The 23,043-nt window shown below is 41.9% G+C and overlaps 1 protein-coding gene and 1 pseudogene across 1 annotated transcript; one reads left to right on the plus strand and one right to left on the minus strand.

Moving 5' to 3' along the window:
* Positions 1–805: 805 nt before the first annotated feature.
* On the plus strand, positions 806–2,106 carry LOC125134611 (40S ribosomal protein SA-like; annotated as a pseudogene).
* A 12,014-nt stretch (positions 2,107–14,120) lies between these two features.
* On the minus strand, positions 14,121–22,411 carry ZNF24 (zinc finger protein 24). Its single transcript, XM_047794127.1, has 4 exons — positions 22,313–22,411; positions 19,962–20,464; positions 19,576–19,723; positions 14,121–16,664 (listed from the first exon to the last, which is right to left on the minus strand). The coding sequence occupies exons 2-4, from the start codon at positions 20,379–20,381 to the stop codon at positions 16,126–16,128; spliced, it is 1,107 nt and encodes a 368-aa protein (XP_047650083.1). The 5' UTR covers positions 20,382–20,464; positions 22,313–22,411; the 3' UTR covers positions 14,121–16,125.
* Positions 22,412–23,043: the final 632 nt, after the last annotated feature.

The following is a 23,043-nucleotide window of genomic DNA, read 5'->3' on the forward strand; positions in this document are numbered from 1 at the left end:
TGGAGACTTTGCTTTGCCCTGGGACCCAGTGCATGTGAAAGTCTGTGTGCTCCTTTTAAGAATAGGATCTCTGTTTCCCCCAGTCCCATGGAGCTCCTGCGCACAAGCCCCCTGGCCTTCAATGCAGATGCTCTGGGCGCTCTTTCTCTCAGTGCCAGATCCCCACACGTGGAATTTTGATGTGGGGCTCAGAATTCTCACTCCTGTAGGTGAGTCTCTGTGAACCAGTTACTTTCCAGTCTATGGGGCTTCCCACCCGGGAGGTATGAGGTTGTTTATATCACGTAATCACCCCTCCTACCTCTTGATGTGGCCTCCTCTTTCTCTTCTGGAGTAGCATATCTTTTTGGAAGTTTCCAGTCCATTTGGTTGAAGATTTCTCAGCATTTAGTTGTAAATTTTGTTGTTTTTAGGAGAGAAGTTGAGCTCCAATCCTTCTATTCTGCTTTCTTAATTCCATCCCTATTTTTTTTTTTTTTGTCTTTTTGTCTCTTTAGGACCACAGCCGTGGCACATAGAGTTTCCCAGGTCGAAGTGGAGCTATAGCTGCCAGCCTACACCCCAGCCACAGCAATGCACCATCCAATTTGCATCTATGCCCTACAGCATAGCTCATGGCAATGCCCGATCCTTAACCCACTGAGCAAGGCCAGGGATCGAACCCACATCCTCATGGATGTTAGTCGGGTTCGTTAACTGCTGAGCCACTATGGGAACTCCTTTTTTTTTTGTCTTTTTGTATCTTTAGGGCCACACCCTTGGTACATGGAGGTTCCCAGGCTAGGAGTCGAATTGGAGCTGTAGCTGCCAGCCTGCGCCACAGTCACAGCAATGCGTGTTTTTATAGCAATAATTACTTAGAAATCAATAACACACACTTAAAAATTTTTTAAATATTTGAAAATTAAGAAAAACAATTTAAATTATTCATGGGTAAAGGAAGCAAGCACAATAAAAATTAGAGTATGTTTTTGTATGGATAATAGTGAAAATTGTGAGAGAGAGCAGGAGCCCTGATTAAAGAGAAAATTTATAGCATTCAGTACACGTATTGGGGGGAAAGGCTAAAATCTAATAATTTGAGTATCCATCACAAAAAGTTAGAAAAAGAATAGCACAGAAATCTAAAAAGGAGTGAGAGGTCCACATGGCTTCTTCTGGTTTCCCATCACAACTTAAAGGGAAATATTCATGATGTCCAGAACCTTTGATGTTCTGCAAATGAAGGAAGGGGAAGTCCTCAAATTCCTTACAGAGGAAACCCACCTAGATGGCGCCAACCTCAACTGCCAAATGCTACAGTCCCCACAAAGGGAAAAGTGGTGGCATCTATGTCGTAAGTCTAAAGAGAATCTGGGAGAAGGTTCTGGCAGCTTGTGCCATTGACACCATTGAAAACTCGACTGTTGTCACTGTCATATCCTCTAGGAGTACTGAACAGCAAGTTGTGCTAAAGTTTGCTGCTGCCACTGGAGCTACTCCTATTGCTCACTGTGCCATTCCTGGAACTTTCACTAAGCAGATCCAAGCAGGCTTCCGGGAGCAGAGACTTCTGGGGTTACTGATCCCAGGGCTGACCAGCAGCCTCTCATATGTTAACCTGCTTACCTTTGCTCTGAGTAACACAGACCCAACTCTGTGTTCTATGGACATTGCCATTCCCTGCAATTCAACAAGGAAGCTCACTCAGTGGGTCTGATGTGGTGGATGCCAGCTGGGAAGTTCTGCCCTTGTGTGACATCCTCTCCCGTGAGCACCCACAGGAGGTCATGCCTGATCTCTACTTCCACACAGACCCGGAAGAGACTGAAGAGGAAGAGCAGGCTGCCGCTAAAAACACTGTGACCAAGGAGGAATTTCGGGGTGAATGGACAGTTCTAGCTCCTGCATTTACTGCTACTTAAACTGAGGCTGGTCTGTAGGCACTCAGGTGCCCTCTGTGCATGTTCAGAAGTTTCCTCCTGTAGACTAGAATGCTCAGCCCACCACTGAACACTGACCTGCAGCTCCTACTGCTCAGGACACTGAATGGGGAGGAATGACCACTGATTAGTTTTAAGCTGTTCTTCCACAGACTCTTTAAAAGAAAATGGAAATAAAATTGATAGAGGAATTCCTTTTGTGGCTCAGCAGTAATGAACCTGACTAGAATCCATGAGGATGGATTCTTGGCCTTGCTCAGTGGGTTAAGGATCTGGCATTGCTGTGAGCTGTGGTGTAGGTCATAGATGTGGCTTGGATCCCACATTGCTATGAGCTGTGGCCTAGGTCGGCAGCTGTAGCTCCAATTCGATCTCTAGTCTGGGAACTTGCATATGCCGCAGGTTGATGGAAAATAAAGCTTTTTAAAAATAAAAATAGAAGGAAAACAGTAGTAAAGCATGAATTAATGAAATAGAAAACAAACATTAAAAAAAGAAACGAAGCCGAAAGTTCATTTTGGGGAAAGAACAAAATTGATAATCCCCCAGCAAAACTAATCAAGGAAGAGAGGGAAGTACCATTTGTCAATGTAAGGAACGCAAGAGTGGTCATCAGCACAGATCTATAGCCATTACAGGTATAATATAAAGATATAAGTAGTAATTTTACAAATTTGAAAAATCTAGAGTTCCCTCTGTGGCACAACAGGGTCAACAATATCTCTGCAGTACCAGGATGCAGGTTCAATCTGGCACAGTGGGTTAAAGGATCCAGCACTGCCATAGCTGTGGCATAGATTGCAACTGTGGTTCAGACGTGATCCCTGGCCTGGGAACTCCAAGATGGGGGAAAAAAAAAAAACACAAATTGAAAATTTATTCAAAATTAACACAATAAGGAATATGACATCTGAATAGCTCTGGGTCTATTAAGGAAATTATCTATAAATTTAAATTTTCCCTATAAAGCATATTCCAAGTCAGATATGTCAGTGGAGAGTACTTCCAGACATTAAAGGAAGAAATAGTTTTAATCTTTTTTTTTTTTTTTTTAGGGCCATACCTGTGGCATATAGAGGTTCCTGGGCTAGGGGTCAATCAGAGCTACAGTTGCTGGCCTACACCACAGCCACAGCAACACCAGATCCGAGCCATGTCTGCAACCTACACTACAGCTCACAGCAACGCCGGATCATTAACCCACTGATCGAGGCCAGGGATTGAACTTGCAACCTCATGGTTCCTAGTCAGATTCGTTTCTGATGCGCCACGACAGGAACTCCAAAATAGTTTTATTCTTACCCAACCTCTTCAAGGTAGTAGGAAAAGATGATACACTATCCAGCTAAATTGATCGAAGCTGTGCATTATGTTCCTTACAGAGGAAGATTTCCTTCCTGGAACAAAACCAGAAGCAGCCTGGCTTTCCCAAGGATTTTGGTGTGCCCATCTCTCCACATCTCCTTAGGATGCCCTTCAGGCCTTTGATCACTCCAGGTGTGAGGGAGCTGCAGCTGAGCCTCCAGGACACATTAAAAAGAATCTCTTTCCAAGAGTTGGGATCCAGTTCTCTGGCAGGCAGACTGAATTTATCTACAATATCATACAATGCATATTTATCACTTACACTATCTTTCTTCAGACAAGGTGTTTGTTGTTTGTTTTTTGTCTTTTTAGGGCCGTACCTTCAGCACATGGAGGTTCCCAGGCTAGGGGTTGAATCAGAGCTATAGCCACTGCCTACACCACAACCACAGCAACTCCAGATACAAGCCTTGTCTGCAACCTACACCACAGCTCACAGCAATGCCAGATCCTTAACCCACGGAACAAGGCCAGGGGTTGAACCTGCGTTCTCATGAATGCTAGTTAGATTCCTTTCTGCTGAGCCACAACAGGAACACCTGTTATTTGTTTATAAAAGTGGTTCTGTAGTAAATGTTTTCATTAAATTTTATTTATAGTCTTCTTACCCACTGATGTAGCTAATTACATGGGGCCAGTGGAATTCCCAGACTGTCAGCTGATCAAGGGGGCCCTGTAGGAAACCCTAGAGAAATGAGAATATTCCTCTCCTGTAAGCCATGCTTTAGGAAAAAGTGTTCATCTAAAACAGGGATCTTGGAGTTCCCATTGTGAGGGATTGCTCCCATTGGTAGCAAACCCAACTAGTATCCACGAGGATGTAGGTTCAATCCCTGGCCTTGTCAGTGGGTTAAGGATCCTGCTTTGCTGTGGCTATAGCATAGGTCAGCAGCTGTGGTTCGTATTCATCCCCTAATCCCCTAGCCTGGGAACTTCCATATGCTGCAGGTGCGGCCCTAAGTACCAAAAAATAAAAATAAAAAATGAAATAAAACAGGGATCCACAATACTGCAGGAAGGTCAGCCAGTCACCGTATTTGTAAATAAAGTTGTAATGCAGCACAGCCTCACCTGTTTGTGAGTTATGTAAGGCTACTTTCTGCTATAAAGACAGAGTTGCATAGTTGCAGCAGAAACTATAAGGCCTGAAAGCTGAAAATATTTACTATCTGACCCCATACAGAAGATGTTTGCTCATCTCTGATCTAAATGAGAACTTTTAAAAAACTTTTGATTTTTTTTTCTGATGATAAATGAGCTGCTAGCTTGTAGTCAAAAAATGGCAATAGGTAAAAGAAAAAAGGTCATATATCTCCAGAAGCCTACTTAGCAAACTTAGTATTTTGATATATGCCATTCTATGTGTATATTTTGTACTTTTTTCCAAAAATGATATGATAATGATAAGTGAAAAATTTCCTCATTGTATCATAAACATTTTACGTGTCCATAAGCATAGCTCTACACATCTTAAAAAAAATTTTTTTCTTTTATTTTTACAGCTGCAACTGCAGAATATGGAAGTTCCCAGGCGAGGGGTTGAATCAGAGTTACAGCTGCGGTCTAGCCACTGCCAGGGCAAAACTAGATCTGAACCACATCTGCAACCTATGCTGCAGCTTGCGGCAATGCTGGATCCTTAACCCACTGAGAGAGGCCAGAGATGGAACCCGCAATATCACGGAGACTAGTCAGGTTCTAAACCCACTATGCTGCAATGGGAACTCCTACATCATCATTTCAAATATGGCTATCGGTTATATTTATAATTGTTTTCTCAAAATTCCCTCCTCCCTCTTCCTGCCCCAAGCTTTCTCAATAACAGCACCTTAACCAATTTTCCTTTAGTAATTCACTCTCTCCCTTTTGGAGAGAGTGAATTACTAAAGTTTTTCAAAGTTTTCTTAAACTTTGAATTTTGAGATAATTTCCAACTTACAGAAAAATTGCAAGAACAGTACAAAGAATTCCTATCTACACTTCGCCCAGATTCCTCAAATATTATTTTGTCACATTTGCTTTATGATTCTCTATCCACCCAGATATAATCCATATCTATGTTAATTTTTTTCCTGAATTCTTTTAAGAGTAAATTGCAAACACAATGCCCCTTTGACATTTAAACAGATTGAGGAGGAGGAGGATTTTGTGCAGAGAACTGACAGAGTCTGACTTGCCTGGTCTGGCTGCCATATATACAGAAAATGGAATGAAACCAGGCAAGCAGGGGAGCAGGGAAGTATGGCCTGAGCAACTGGAAGGACAAAACTGCCACTAAGATGAAGGCTACAGGAAGTACATGTTTGGGGAGAAATTAAAAGTTTGACTGGGGCATGTTGGGTTTAAGATGCCTGATTAGTCACTGTACCAAGCCCAGCTTATGAGCCTCCTATTTGCAGGCCCAGGGTTTCTGCTCTGTGATACTGAGGACCTTCTACAGAGATTGCCTGCACCATCCACCCTAGAGGTTGCAGGCCCGCCAAGCTGCAGGTAGAGGAAGAAAATGACTCTCCTGGATCTCTGCCCTGCCACCCCACCCCCCCCTCCACCCCCTCAGTGCTACTGTGTTGTCCTGGAGCCTGACTTCCTAGTGGCTGTGGCTGGAGAGGCAGAATGGTGCCACCCTAAGTGTGGAGTTGACATTCTGGGGTAGAAACTGACCAGAGGGTGAGAGGAGTCTTCAGAAATCTCTTCTCCTTCCTCCTACCCCATGGGGAGGTAAGAGGACATAATAGTCCATTGCCACTTGCGCTCTGAAGATAGACTATGCAAACAGCTGTGCTTTAGCTCTAGTCAGATCAGAAACACCCACTTACATTCTCTCTCCTGCACTGCTTCACCACCATTTACCTTCAGTTGTCCTTTTCTGGGATTGCATCACCCCCATAAAGTATTGACAATAAGATTTAATCTTAGACTATTTTCTTAGGAACCCAGCAAACATCAAAGTGGCAATGTCTGGTAGGCAAAGGGATATATGAGCCTGTAGTTCAGAGAAGAGGTCTAAGCTGAAATACAGATTTTGGAGTCCTAGGTAGTAAAGACATAAGACCAGATGAGATCACCCAGGAAGTGAACACAGCTAGAAAAGAGATTTGAACACTGAGCCCTCAGGCATTCCAACCTATTGAAGTCCAGAGACATAAGAAAATACCAGCATCAAGACTGGAGTTCCCGTTGTGGCGCAATGGTTAATGAATCTGACTAGGAACCATGAGGCTGCAGGTTCGATCCCTGGCCTTGCTCAGTGGGTTAAGGATCCAGCGTTGCCATGAGCTGTGGTGTAGGTCACAGACTCGGCTCAGATCCCACATTGCTGTGGCTCTGGCATAGGCCAGTGGCTACAGCTCTGATTCAACCCCTAGCCTGGGAACCTCCATATGCGGCAGGAGCGGCCCCAGAAAAGGCAAAAAGCCAAAAAAAAAAAAAAAGAAAGAAAAAGAAAAAGAAAATACCAGCATCAAGACTGAGAAGAAATATCCCATGAGGTAGAGAAAAATCAAATGTGTTGTTCTTGAAGCCAAATGAAAATGTTAATTATGCAAAATACTGCTGATGGCTCAAGCAAAATGTTTAATAAGTATTAGAATCAGCAATATGAGGTTAGCAAATTTGATTAGCACTATTTATGTGGAGAAGACTTTGTATAACATAACATCACACTTCTCATTCCTGATTTGTAATTTCTGGGTTTTTTTCCTAATCAGTCTAGCTAGAAGTTTATCAATTTTTTTTTCTTTTGTCTTTTTTGTTTTTTTGTCTGTTGTTGTTGTTGTTGTTGCTATTTCTTGGGCCGCTCCCGCGGCATATGGAGATTCCCAGGCTAGGGGTTGAATCAGAGCTGTAGCCACCGGCCTACGCCAGAGCCACAGCAACGCAGGATCCGAGCCGCGTCTGCAACCTACACCACAGCTCACGGCAACGCCGGATCCTTAACCCACTGAGCAAGGGCAGGGACCGAACCCGCAACCTCATGGTTCCTAGTCGGATTCGTTAACCACTGCGCCACGACGGGAACTCCTCAATTTTTATTAAAGTTTTTAAAAAGCTTGCTTTTGGTTTAAAGTATAGAGAGAGTTCCTGCTGTGGCACAATAAGGTAAGAATCCAGCATTGCCACAGCTGTGGCTTAGGTCGCAGCTGCGGCTCAAATTCAATCCCTGGACAGGTAACTTCAATATGCTATGGATGCATTAAAAAAAAAAAAGATAGGAATTGCTTTTCTGTTTTCTATTTTGTTGATTTCCAATCTAATCTTTATTTCTTTTCTTCTCTTTACTTTGGGTTTAATTTTTTTTTTTTTTTTTTAAGGCTGCACCCATGGCATATGAATGTTCCCAAGCTAGGGGTCAAATCAGAGCTGCAGGTGCCAGCCTACGACACAACCACAGCAACACTGGATCAGAGCTACATCTGCAAACTTTGCTGCAGCTTGTGGCAATGCAGGATCCTTAACCCACCGAGCAAGGCCAAGGATTGAACCTGCATTCTCATGGGTACTAGTTGAGTTCTTAACCCACTGAGCCACAACAGAAACTCTTGATTTTGGTTTCTTAAAGTGGAAGCTGAAGTAATTGAATTGAGATTGCTAAAAACTTACCAAAAAGTGCTGCATCCTAGAGATTATTTTTCAAACACTTCTCTGTTCCTCTTCCCTCCCTTTCAGGAACTCTAATCACTTTTACATATATTGGGCTCCTTAAAGTTGTACCACAGCTCTATTCAATTTTTCTGTTTTCCTTTTTTCATTTTGGATGGTTTCTTCTGTCATGTCATATTATAATTTTTCTTCTATTCTTCTATTATGTTTAATCCACAATTAACCCCATCTGTGCATTAAAAAAAATTGGCCGGGGGCATGTCTACAGCATGGGGAATTTCCCAGGTCAGGGATCAAACCAGAGCCACAGCCGTGACAATGCCAGATCCTTAACTCACTGAGTACCAGGGAATGCCTAGTAGCTTCTTGATCATATGGAATACAGTTTAATAATTGTCTTAGTGAGCTCATCTAATTTTTTGTCATTTCTGGGTCAATTTGATTCAGTGGTTTTTCTTACCATGGGTTGTATTTTCCTGCTTCTTTGCATGACTTATGAGTCATCCAGTTTTTGACTGGCTGCTGGTCATTGTGTATTTTATCTTGTTGGGTGCTGGATATGTTTAAAACATAAAATTCTTTTTTTCATCTTTTTTTTTTTTTTTTTTTTTTTTAGGGCCGTACTCACAGCATATGGAGGTTTCCAGGCCAGGGATCGAATTGGAACTGTTGCTGCTGGCCTACTCAAGAGCCACAGCAATGCCTGATCAAAGCTGTGTCTGCGACCCACACCACAGCTCACGGCAATGCTGGATCCTTAACCCACCGATGGAGACCAGGGATCGAACCCACAACCTCATGGTTCCTAGTCAGATTCGTTTCCACTGCACCACGATGGGAACTCCTAAAACATAAAATTCTTGAGCTTTGCTCTGGGATGTTTTCCAATTACTTGAACCATGTAAATAGGTTCTTAGGTCTACTATTTTTTAGGCAGTGTTTTAGAGTTCACTTTTTTTGTCCTATGGAGGCAAGACCCTACTATTTGAACCCAGTTTCTGAACCTCAGCACTACTGACATTTAAGGCTGGTTAATTCATTGTAGGATGTTTAGCAGCATGTCTGGCTTCTACCCACTAGATGCCAGTAGAGCCCATTTGCCCTGGTTGTGACCACCATAAATGTCTCCATACATAACCAGTTGTCTCCTGAGGGGACAACACTGCCCTTGTTTGAGAATCACTGCTCTAACAGATGTCCTATGACTTATGAGGGTTTCTGCTCTGGCTGATGGTAGTATATTTCCGGCCCTTTGTGAGTTGTGGTGATTTTGCCCCTTAATTCTTCTAGATGGCTCCTTCCTTCACCTTAGGTGGTTTCCTTATACACATGTTCATCAGCACTCAACTGAATACTTGTGATGGACCCACTGCTGATCTCCCGTGTTTAGCTCTCTCCTGTGGTACTCTGCCCTACAAAAGCTATTCACTTGGCCTCCCAGGGCCCCTTGCTCCATCTTCTCACCTAAAGACTGCCAAGCTCTGCAGTTTTCCTTCCCTGTGCTGTGGCCTAGAAACTCTCCTCAGGCAGTAAACTGAGGCAACCCAAGTTTGCTTCATGTTTCCCATTTCAGGAACCCTATCTCTCCCATCATTTGCTTCTGTTTGATGTATTTTGATACTTCTAATCATCTGGGTCTAAAGGATTTTGTGAGTGTGACTTCTTTTTAAGAAGTACATTTGCATGCCAACTGAAAAAAATTCAGGAGAGGAAAAATTGGTAATGCAAGAGGCAAGGATTATTGATGTATGTTTTTTGAGAGAATGGCTTAGACCCAGTGGAGAGGCTAACCTCAGGCAGAAGCATAGTTGATCCAAAGTTAAGAGGAAACAGGCATTAATAAACTGGGAGTTCCCATTGTGGCTCAGTGGAAACAAACCTACCATGAGGATGCAGGTTTGATCCCTGGCCTCACTCAGTGGGTTTAGAATCCAGCATTACTGTGGCTGAGGCATAGGCTGGCAGCTGCAGTTCCAATTCAGCCCCTAGCCTGGGAATGTCCCTATGCTGTGGGTGCGACCCTTTAAAAAAAAAAAAAAGAAAAAGGATTAATAAACCAGGCATTCCTGTTGTGGCACAATGGTATTGGCAGCATTTCTGCAGCTCCAGGGTGTAAGTCTGACCCCTGGCCTAGGACAGTGGGTTAAAGGATCTGGTGTTGCTGCAGCTCCAGCATAGGTCACAACTGTGTTTGGATTTGATCCCTGGCCCAGGGAATCATATGCCACAGGGCAGCCAAAAAAAAAATAAAAAATAAAAAAAGACTAACAAACCAAGATTCAGACAATTTAACCATTTTTTAGATTTTTCTTGTAAATATGGTATAACAGATATAGATGGAGGTAGGTATGTAGAAAACATTTACACAGTTGTAACAAGAACCTAAAAATGTTAGTGGGATGTTACCAGGATTGTGGACTCCAGGGTGACTTTTGAGGTGACTTTCATCTTGAAACTTTTCCCACTATGTAACTATATATTATTAATAGAATAGTATTGTATGTTACATAAAGAAAATATGTAGAGAAACATTTTTGCAAATTGAAAGAAACAGCAGGACACTTTTTGTTCTTTTCACAGCACCTACTCATTACATTTCTTTGCCCAAAACCTCTAATAGTTTTCCATCTCAATGAAAGTCAGTCATAGTTCTCACCAACGCCTAGGCTAGGCTAACTGGGTCTTCCACCATCTGGCCTCGCCCTCCACCCTTACCTATTTCTAAACTCAATACCTTTCCCCTTCATGTTTTGTATCCTTTCCCCATATACTGTCCCCTTACCATTTATCATGATACAGCATGCTTTTCTTTCTTCCACTGCCATCTGAAGTTTCCACATATGAAAATAAAGGATGTAAATCCCAGAACAGTCTTGGACCTGAGGACTTCAAATTCACAGGCCTGAGAACTTTAAAGAGGGCCCCATGGAGTTCCCTGTTGGCCTAGTGGTTAAGGATACAGCACTGTCACTTCTGTAGCTTGGGTCACTGCTATGGAACAAGTTTGATCCCTGGCCCAGGAACTTTTGGATGCCGAAGGTGCAGCAAACAAAAACAAAAAACAGTAATCCCCAGTCTGAGTCCCAGGTTAATGAATCCGTAGGAAGGATGGAAGAGAAATGCCAAAGACGTGATCATGTGAAAAGTTTATCATCTACAGACACTCCCAACACTAATGTCCAGTTACTGCTGAAGTTAAAGTGTATGTGTGTGGTGTAGAGAGTAGAGTAAAAATGGCAGAGGTTGACAGAGGCCAAATCATGGAAGGCCATGCTAATTTTATTCACCTATATAGCGCATAAAGTGTCTAGAATTTAAAATTACAAAGGTTTCCTACAAATAAGAAAATACAAATAACCTATATTAATCAAGACAGAAACCCAATTCAATTATCTTAAACAAGAAAGGGACTTTATTGGCTCACAAAACGTTAAAGTCCGGAGGTAGGGCAGGCTTTAGGCACAGCTGGATCTAGAGCCTCCAGAAAAATGACATCAGAACTTAGTTCTCATTTTTTTTCTGCTAGCCTCTGAGTTTCCCCTCAGACTCTCTCCACATGGTACAAATTCAGGCTTACACAGTCCTTTGTTCATGGGATCTCTGTTGAGCCTTCTTCCTAAAAGTTCCAGCAGAAGTTCTGTTGAGGGCTTTCTTTAGCCTGACTTGAGTTACATGACCATTCTTTAGTCACTGTGGGTAAGGAGCTGTGGGACTCAGAAAGGTCAAGCCTGGTCACATACTCACCTACGCCACAGGGAATGGGTTCCCCACAATAAATAAGGATTCTGTTATCACAAGATGGGGAAAGAGATGCTGAACAAAGACAACATACATCCACACATAACCCAATAGTAAAGCAGGTAAAGGATCCAAACAATCCATGATAAAAATATAAATGGCCAATAAATATATGAAAATAACCTCAACCTCACCATTAGTCAGGGAAATACAAAATGATCTTTTTCTTTTTTGCCCATCAGATAAAAACTACCAAGTGTAGGTAAGGCTATATGGGGAAATGAGCACTTTCTACAGTTGGTGAAAAAGAAAGTTACGACGTCCTTTGGGAAGGCTAAGGAGGATTCTATCAGAGAGCACACATCCACTTCCTACTCCATCCTTAAGAAATATTCACATACATGCACAAAGATGTATTACTTTGGCAATGTAACAGCAAAAGAAAAAATATGGGAATTGTTAAATATGTTATTTTCATAGTACTGAATATTGTTCAAGCATTAAAGAATTGTTCTTGAGACCCCCCCCCCAAAAAAAGCAAGCTTAAGAACAATACATATACACGATCTTATTTATATAAAAACATCTGTATGTGTATGTATATTCACATGGAAATTATGGAGACTAAATGAAGGTATACTAAACTGTGGGCAGTGGAATGTGACTGTAAATGCTAGAGAAAAGGGTCTCTCTTCATTCTTACATTTATATTTTTATACAATGACATGGTAGTCATTTTCACTTTCGTAATTAAAAAAGAGGGGGGAAATGCAATTTACGGTAGAAAATGCAAATGGCCAATAAACATAAGAAAAAATGTTCCTCCTTATTGACAAAGAAAAGATACATTTTTGCCTATTAGAGTGGCAAAAATATTGGAAGTTTCAGGGTAGATGGGAGTGTAAGCAAATAGGCACTCTAACTATTGATGGAGTTGTAAAATGGTACAATCTTTTCTAACAGTATTTCTCAAAATGTTAAATGTGCACATTTTCTGACTCAAAAATCCCACTTATAATTTACCCTACAGAAATATCCATACAGGCAGCAAAATATATATGGATGTTAACTCTACCTTTATAACAAAAAAACTGGAAATAACCAAACTACCTACCAACAGGGGTTGGTTAAATAAATTATAGCATATTGATGCAACAGATCAGTGTGTAGCCCTAAAACGACAATGTCTACATCAAAGTGGGAGGGAGGGGAAGCAATTTTCAGTGCAGTACATGTGAAACTGGGATATGTACCTACCTCATATGGTCGCTGTGAGGATTAAGAGTTAATCCATGGTAAAGCGCTTCCAACAGTGCCTGTATCACTGACCACAAGTGTCAGCTAGAAACACATTTTTGCTTAAATATGTATATGCCTAAGTCTGGAAGAATAGCAAACCAAATAATTATTACTTCTGAGTTAAAATTGCATAAAGGAATGACCTTTTTCACTTTATGTTTCCATACTGTAGAAAAACCAACTTTTTTTTAATAGCTTTTACATTTAACCATAGATAAAAGCATAAAATTTATCAATCAAGTTTTAACAGTCATCATTCATTCATTGCATGGTGAAAAAATACACATCCCTGGAGTTCAGAGAAATAGGTGTAAGTTTCAGCTCTAAATGGGCACATGCAAATCACATGATCTCTAAATTTTGCTTTTCTAGTCTACAAATCTGAGATAGGTGTAGTGTCTAATTCAATGCCTGGCATGCAGATTATTTCAGAACATATAACCCTCCCTTACACAAATGCAATAGACATACTGCTAAATGATCAAGTGCCAAATGGGTGTGAATGTGGGGAGTTCAACCTCCAAGAAAACCAAAATTTAGCAGTAACAAGCAAACACACAGTGGCTACTGGACAGGAATCCGCAGTCCGCACACCATTAACAATGACTGCTTACTGGATAGCCCAACAGGTGCCACTGCCTGGCAACTGCCAGATCACCACTTCATCAGAGGCTGGGCATCCCCTAGATTTGCTAACGATGATTATCTGTGTGGATATAAATTAATGTCTGGCTGAAATCATAAATCACTGAATAGTTATTCTGAATCAACTAGTCTAGTAGGAACTTAACCTGACCAGAGATGGCAAGTACAAAGACCACCACTTCCTCTTCATGTGTACAGTCAACCAGTTTTTTTGGGTCCAGCCCATTTTCCCCACAGAGCCTTCCCTTAGCTTCAGAATCCTTACTAAACAATGCACAGGTATCAAGAGATGGCAAGCCAAATTCATATTTGCCAACTCTTACACTTTTCTAAGCTCTCACTTATACCAAGCATCTTTGGCATTTATGACGTATGTATCACAGGGAAGATGTAAGATCTAAAAAAAGCGTGAAATTCTAGCCACCAAGAGGTTGCTCTCTTCTTACCTACTCTGATACAAGAATTCTGTTATTCCAGCAGTATTCCAAATATGCACCTCAAAACCTACTTGGAAAGAAGCCAGTTAAAATAAATAAATCAATCAACCCAAAATTGTTTTACCTTAGAGCAGAGGAATTTATAGCTTTATTGGACATTGACTTATTTCCTCTCAGCCACAAAGAGAAAAAGACCCCAACAAAAGTCCCTACATATTCTTGTATAACTTAAAATACATTATATCATTACTACATATTTATACTTCAATAAATCTTAATCTATAAAGCACATTTCTTATAATTAATTGTTATCAGAAAATCTATAAACAAGCTCCATTCCACCTCACTTCTCCACCAGCTGGCCTTGCATTTATTACTAAGCTTTTTAACAGCCTCATGCAAATCTCACCTTCCATTTTTAAATTTGATCCAAGCACCAGATGTAACCAAAATCTCTGGAACTACAAGTATTTTTATTCACATGGGTCATTTCCCACACGATTATGCCCACTATAAAAAAGCCTTTTCTCATATTCTATATTTTAACTTCCAGAGTTTTCCACTAAACAAAACCACAGTACTTGGGATTTTCAGCCAGAGTATATAATCCTACTACTACAACATATTACTTTTATACATTTTTTTTAAAAATGTGTTAAGACTTAAAAAAAAAGTTCCACCAATTCTGACAGTTAATAAACTAGTTGTTAATAACCTAGTTTTCCTTTTTAATAAACAATCCATTCAACTTACCATGTAAGTACAACCTCAATGCTACTAGATATTGATTAGTTTTTTCAGAAAGACCCACAAACCTCCAAACTGTGACAGTTATCTTGGACTCACCTCTGAAGATTGCTGGAGAGCCGGCTAGCTCTTTGAGCTGTCTTCCTTTCCCCAAATGCAACACCCTGGTAAGAGAACTATGGCTCTAGGAATCTCAGAGGTGACCTCCCCCAAGACTGCTCAGACAGGGGGAAGAGGCTAACTCACATGAAACAGCTTTGTACCAAACCCCCAAAGATTTACAGTGGAATACCTACCTAACTATGGCAGGGTTACAGTACCTAGCACAGTGCCTTGTCGGTAGAAAATGCTTAATGTAAATGGATGGCTGCTTTGTTGGCCTTGTGTTCAACCCTTTTGTACCAAAAGAATAAAATCACAAACCTGATTACTTGTTGCCTGTCAAGGATTTTTCTGTCCTCAACAAAAATAAAGGAAAAATAATGACTTGGATCTTCTTGTTTTCGAAAAGCCAAGACAGACCATTACTCTCGTTTACATTTGCCCTTCAACACTGCCCTTCACTACAAATTCTTCCCTAGTATTATAATTTTTACCTTCATGGTTTTACAATTGTTTATCTTTTAGACTGTCCACTTTCTAATAATACATGAGAGGACATTATTTTCATTAGTGGGATGCTTCCGAATTGTAGGTAAGATGAGCTATTTTTGAGTTCTCCTGTAGGCAGATAATCACACGTAGATTTTTGATATACTTCAACTCTTGCAACAAAGTATTTGTCAATCTTCCCCAGAATATGTGTCCCATTCACTTTTCGATGTTTTTTCACCATCAATTCTTATCTGAGTTTTAAGGCTCATTTCACTTTGAGGTTTTTGGTCATCCTTTATCTTCTATTTTTGAAAAGCATATTCAAATTAGGTGAAAGGAAACAAAGGTAAATTTGGAAAAAAAGGTTTCAGTGTTCAGGTTTTATAACTCCTATGTTGCTTTTTAACACAGAAGGGAATGTATCCTTGCAAAGACATTTCAATGATCAATACAGAAATAATTTATCTGTCTAAGAAGGAATCTTTTAAGAAGGGGACAAAGGATCAGGTAGTTCATTTGGAAAAATAATAAGAATATAAACATCACATGGAAGATTTAGGCATTAATACCTGAATTAAGTTTAAAATTTCAGTTTCTAGGCAGGTATGACACCATTTCTTTCAAGATAAAATAGTAAGAGTGGGTGAAGATTTTCTACATTTCCCAGTGGATTTTCTAACAGTCTATAGGGAAACTATTAGGTATCATTTCATGTTTTTAATTTTGTCTTCATTTCAGAAGAAAAAGACCTGAGTGCTGATTTTCTTTTTTTTAACTTCTTAAACTTTCACAACATTCAGAAGTTTTTCTGCATTGTGTCTTCGCTGATGTCTAAAAAGATTTGAGCTTTGACTATAGGATTTCCCACACTGAACGCATTCATAAGGTTTCTCCCCAGTATGGATTCTCTGATGATTAATAAGCCCAGAATTCTGGCTAAAAGCTTTTCCACATTCAAGACATTTGTAAGGTTTTTCTCCAGTATGGACTCTCTGGTGTTGCACAAGGATGGAACTCCTGCTGAATGCTTTCCCACATTCAACACATCCATAGGGTTTCTCCCCACTGTGGATTCTTTGATGAAGAATAAGGGCCGAGCCCTGACTGAAGTGTTTTCCACATTCATCACATATATGTTGTTTCTTTCGGGAGGGATTTCTCTTTCTTTCAAACCTGCCCTTGGGGAAACAGGCTTCTCCATACTTAAAAATCTGCGAAACACCTATATTGAGAGTGCCAGGAGCTTCATGAGATTCTACTGCTGAAGGAATCTCCTGCTTTGGAGCAAGTGCTCCATTTTCAGTCCTAGCATCATCATCTGAAATAAACAGAAAATGTAAATATCACTCATTTCCTATTCTGGGAGCAAAGAAACCTGAAGAAAAATTTTTTAAAAATGAACTAGAAGTACATGGCTTGCATATGTCTAGAAACAGCACTCCGAAAACTGATAAGGTTGCCTACTCTCAAAAAATAAAAAAATGGAATGACTATGAGATTAATGAAGTGAGAACATAACATATGAGGGGATAAAAAGTTACACACTAATAAAAGAGGTAATACAAGCAAGTTATTTATACAGTGATAGTCGGAAACCAAAGGGCAGAAAAACAGAGATCCTAAGATTGTTGGAGAGACAGTCAAAGTGATGCAGCTAGATCTGGAGAAAAACAAAACTGGCCATTAGGAAATCATTTTAATATTCTTTTGCTCTAAAAAAAATGGAGAAATTATATCAAAATACAATGGTGTGGAGTTCCCGTCATGGCGCAGTGGTTAACGAATCCGACTAGGAACCATGAGGTTGCGGGTTCGGTCCCTGCCCTTGCTCAGTGGGTTAATGATCCGGCATTGCCGTGAGCTGTGCTGTGGTTGCAAATGCGGCTCGGATCCCGCGTTGCTGTGGCTCTGGCGTAGGCCAGTGGCTACAGCTCCGATTCAACCCCTAGCCTGGGAACCTCCATATGCCATGGGAGCGGCCTAAAGAAATAGCAAAAAGACAAAAAACAAACAAAACAAAAAAAAAATACAATGGTATAAATAATAACCAATCTGTCATAAAGTGATTATTTCTGAAATGAGCAAAACAAAACACTTCACAGCCAAGATTATACTAAAAGGAGAATATAGGAAGGGTCCTGTCAAGAAGAAGCTGAAGGTAAGCTGGGAGCATCCTATGTTAATTCAGGACAAGACAGGTACGAATTCAATGCACCTTTAATAACCAAATATCTTCCTGTAAAAGCAGCTTGCCAAATTTGGTATTTGTCATGTACTCAAGATGAACTATTACTTCTAGGCCTCAGCTAGTTGTGTCCAGTGAAAGAACAGCCTAAATTACCACCCTGAGGTACCATCACCACCTGTAGGCAGGCACTGGTATGACTTTCCTGAAACTTCAAGCCTTGAAGAATAAACAGTTACTAAAGGGTGAGCAGCAATGCTCAGAAAAGTAAGCAAGTCTATAATAAATGATTAGGAAAGGGACAATCAGGGGCCCAGGAACTTCGGCATGCTGCTTAGGGTGGCAAAAAAAAAAAGAAGGGAGGGAGGGAGAAAGGGATAGTCAGGAAAGAAGGCTGAGAGAGACAATGAGGAGTTACAGGGAATTAGTGAGATCTGAAGACCTTGAATGGAGGTCTTCAGAGAGAGAATTGAGCTCCCAAGTGTGGTAGAGACCAGACAGCTAAAGCAAGAGGCTATTTAAAGAGGTGGGAATTATTATTACTATTATTTTAAATGGCCACATCTGCAGAAATGGAAATTCTCAGGCTAAGGGTCAAATCACAACCACAACTGCAACTGCCGGCCTACACCACAGCCAAGGCAACGCTGGATCCTTAACCCACTGAGTGAGGCCAGGGATCAAACCTGCATCCTCGAAGATATTAGTTGGCTTCTTCACCAAATGAGCCATAAATGAAACTGGGAATTTTTCTAAAGTTCAGGCAGGGGAGAAGTTTTCCACCTAGGAAGATGCCACCTCCAACATCCAAGGAGAGCAATTCCTAAACTAGACTGCACAGAAGAATGTCCCATAGAAGATGTAAAACTGCAGATTCTCAGCAAACTTCAGCCCCACCTCAGAAGTTCTGATTCCCAAGCACTGTGCCCCTCAGAGATGAGCCTGCTCAGAGCTCACTCTGAGGCATGCTAGCATTGTCTCCTCAGGGAATGATTCCCAAATAGTTTCAAACAAAATTTCATTTTAATTTATGTTATGAAAAAGAAATCCAGCAGTTCTAGGAATATATGGGGTTGTGTCAAAAATAAATAAGTATGTGGCATTAACTGCCATGATATTGGGAAAGACTAGCCTCGACGAATTATGACCTTTCTATTTAATTTTTCTGTACTTAAAGCATATTATAGCTGGAAGGCAATTTTTTGTTTAAATATTTAGAACAGGTGAAGAATTCTACCCAGGCATCATTTCTACAAAAGAAGCTTCTTAGGGGGAAAAAAATGACTCCAGATAGGATTTGGGGGGAAAAAAAACCCAAAAACTAAAAATTCAGAAAAAACCTTAGTGATAAACAACAAACCAAAAAATTAGATTTGAAGAAGTTATCAGGAGGACTAGGCAGGAGAGTGAAAGGATGTGAAACAGATGGCAAAAAAAAGCAATACTGGGAGTTCCCGTCGTGGCGCAGTGGTTAACGAATCCGACTAGGAACCATGAGGTTGCAGGTTCGGTCCCTGACCTTGCTCAGTGGGTTAACGATCCGGCGTTGCTGTGAGCTGTGGTGTAGGTTGCAGACGCGGCTCGGATGCGTGTTGCTGTGGCTTTGGTGTAGGCCGGTGGCTGCAGCTCCGATTAGACCTCTAGCCTGGGAACCTCCATATGCCACGGGAGCGGCCCAAGAAATAGCAACAACAACAACAACAACAACAAAAAGACAAAAAAAAAAGCAATACTGCATGCAAAATGGAAAGATCTGGTCTACAGGTGGGTGCTGGCTCAGAGTAAGGCAAATGTCAGCCTGAAATGGGCGGGTCTTCAAAGAAACGGGGAAAAGAGAAAAAGGCTGATGATGATGTTAATGTTGAGGAATTAAAGACTAAGGTAAGAAAACCAACTGCTATTAGAAAAGAATCAGTCCTATAGTGTGTCTATGTCTAAACCATCAGGTTAAGGTGATTATCCTCCCATCCCCATAAGAATAAGCAGAGTTCTGGACCAAAGGCCCCACTCCCTTTCACCCTCCAGCCCACAAGGAGGTCCTCACCACAGTGCCTTAAGGAGTGGAGCTCCCAGGATGCCCACTTGAGCTGGTTTTCCACAGCATCAAGCTCAGAACTTGGTAATCCCTGAGCTTCTTCTTGAGATACAATCTCCTCTACTAGCACATCCCGTTTTCGTCGCCGAAGAGAAACCTGGAAATAACAGGACTGGTTCAAATGAGAAGGAATCTGATGAGAATCAAAAACACACACAAAAGAAACCACACGAAACATATGCTGCAGAGGCCTAGATGGCAAAGCAGCATAAGTAATGGGGGGTGGGTGGAGGCATAAACAGAATTCTAACTTAGCTGAGTGGCATTAAATCAACAGCTGCGCCTACTGCCATGTCAGGGCTCCTGACCCAGGAATGCAACACAAGCGGGCTCACCGGCTGTCCAGGGTCATCTAGTTCACTCTCTAAATCCTCTAGCACGGTCACTGCCTCCTCTCCATTCTCTGGATGATGCTCTCGAACCCAAGTCTGTAGCTCCTTGGGCAGGATGGCAACAAACTGCTCCAGTACTACCAGCTCCAAGATTTGTTCTTTTGTGTGTGTCTCTGGCCTGAGCCATAGACGGCAAAGTTCTCGAAGCTGGCTCACAGCTTCACGGGGCCCAGGTGAATCCTGGTATCCAAACTGCCTAAATCGCTGTCGGAAAACCTCCGGGTCAGGGAGGTGGTTCCAAGGGATACTTGACCCCTCTTCGCCATCAGGATCCTCCTCCAACTTCACCCTCAGAATTTTTTCCTCTTCATCTGGAGTTGGGATGATAAGTATTGAATCTTCTTCCACTGACTGTGCAGACATCCTGATTTATAATACTCCAAGAAAAGACAATCAAGGTAGGAGACAGGCCTCAGGGAAATACCCTGTTTTCTTCACAGGCACTCCTGAGGCACAAGAAATGAAAACAATATAAATGACCAAATATCCTAAGAATCTGAACATACACTGATAGAAGAAAATGTGTTTTTACTAGATTAAACATGCCAATCAATAGCCTACAACAGAAGTTCCATTTCACTGCTAAATCTGGCCCACTGCCTATTTTTCAATAATGCTTGCACTGAGAATAGTTTTCACATTTTTATATGGTTGAAAAAAATCAAAAGAACACTTCACGTCAGGTGAAAATTGATAGAAATTAAAGTGTCTGTCTCCATAAATAATTTTACTTATTTGTTCACTGTTGATGCTACAACAGCGTGACTACTGTACTCAATAGAGTTGAGTAGTTGCAATAAATGCTACATGTCATGAAAAACTTAATATTTACCATCTGGCCCTTTTGAGAGAAGTATGCCAATCTATGTCTACAAAACTTGCCTATCTTGGTGTTATCTAAATGGAACACATTATTTGCAACTCAGTACCGGTGTAACCTGACACACCTGAGTCACCTCAAAAGGAGGGGTATCTTTTTTAGCACCTGCTTAAAAAATTTTGACAATTTTTTTTTTCAGGGCTAAGAAATAGTTTTAAAATGTTTAAGAACTCCCTGGACTAAAATATACATGAAAAAAAATATTCACCTGTTCAATAACAGATACATGATGTTGAAAAAAACCACTAGGTGCCATAAAATTCAAATATTATTCAGTCACCCGAGACACCATAAGTACCTTTCAATTTGTAATGCGGGCATTAATCATAGCAAATTCTATGAAGAAAAGGGACTCTCATAACACCTTGACTTCCCACAGTGGCGCAGACTCTAATCCTTACACTGGATGACTCACAATCTCCCCAGCTTCTATCTTCAGGGAAACCTTGGGCTATTTCTGATCCTTTCCTTAGTATTTGCACAGTCATGCCTATGCCATTGTTTAAAACACCTACTGGGAACAAGCCATGCAGTTACTCAATATTATCTATTCAGGGCCCGGAATCTGAAAGTCAGTAACTGCCCAAAACTTCCTGTAAACCTATCAAGTCTAGGTATCAGAAAAAAATCTTATCAGGTAACATACATACAGGTTTGTTTAAACACTCTGGAGTGTGGCGGCCTTATAAACAAGGTTTAGCCAACAGTATTCGTTTGTTCCTATTCCAAAACCCTACCTTACCATTGGCTCAAACACTCTAGAAAAATAAAATTTCTCTCCCTTTTACGTTTTCATACAGCACCCTGCCGATGGGACGTGAGGAGGTGCGGGGAATGCAAACCCGCAGTCCCAACCAGGTTTGCGCAGGGAGTCCTGTCCCACGCGACCTTCCCACTCACTCAGCGGAGTGCCGTGGCGAACCCGGCCCCCACCAGACCACTCCAGCCCCTCTTCTCTCCACACTCCCGGCTGCGGCTTTCGGAAGACCAAAGGCCACCTAGCCTCAACAGCGTCGGAGTCACGGCACTTCCGCTCGAGGCCGGCCAAACTACAAGTCCCGGCAGCCACGGCGGAGGACCGCCCACCCCCCTCCACCCGAATCCCAGAACCCTCCGCGAGATGCCAGGGCCTCGAAATAGAACAAAACCGGCCGATGGGGGAGGGGGAAAGGCGGGGGTCGCGGAGGACACAAGGAAGGGAGGACTCTCCAAGGGTGCCGAAAGCCCTATCTGGCTTTCTGTCTATCCCTCCCTGTCCCCCAGCTGCTGGGCGCTGAGACCGTGGCCTGTCCCCCGCGCCTCCCGGGAAGCCAAGGAAGGTCGCCGCCAAGCTTTTTCGCTAACTCTTGCCAAGCGGACCACAGCCTCTAGCCCAGCCTCCCTCGCACGCTCTTCCCCCCTCTCTCGCGCAAACCTCAAGCTCGGGAACTGCAACCGCTTCGCTGTCCACGGCCGACGCAGAAACGCCGCCGCTCAGAAGCCGTTTCCCAGAAGCCCCCGGCGCAGACTGCTTCCGGTCTGTGGGCCCCAGGAGGCGGGGGGTAGGCGAAGCCCCGCGTTGCCATAGAGATGCGCTGCGGGCTGGGGGAAGGGCTGTCCAACTACAATGACCGCTTTGAGGCTGCGCTTGGCCTCACGCCACTCTCGCCTGGTTAGCCCAGCCTTCTGTGTTCCCCTTAAAAGACCAGGAAAGGAAAGAAAAAATTCTGCCACTAACATAGTCTTTACGGTGTCATAAGTCTTTCACATGCATTATCTCATGTGATCTTCACAGTAATCCTCTGAAAGAAGTAACAAACGCTAATATTTATGTGTGCTAACCACGTTGTACCAGGTTCTGTCACTGTGGTTTACATGTGTTGTAATTTAATTTTCGTGAAAACCCTATGATGTAAGAACTTTTATTATCCCCATTTCACAGCTGAGGTAATTGAGGCTCAAGTAAATAGCTTGCGGAGAATACATAACTAGTAAGTACGAAGCAAGATTTGAAGCCAAGGCATGACTCTAACCTTTGGCTACCACTTGCTGTGCTATAGAGCTTTATTATGACTAATTAATTTGTCAGGGAAACAAGATGAGACTCTTAATCAAGAGCTTTGGCAATGATCGCAGAGTGAATTTGCAGAATGCATGGTTATCTTC

This window comes from Phacochoerus africanus, chromosome 8, assembly GCF_016906955.1.
Source record: "Phacochoerus africanus isolate WHEZ1 chromosome 8, ROS_Pafr_v1, whole genome shotgun sequence".
NCBI classification, from domain to species: domain Eukaryota; kingdom Metazoa; phylum Chordata; class Mammalia; order Artiodactyla; family Suidae; genus Phacochoerus; species Phacochoerus africanus.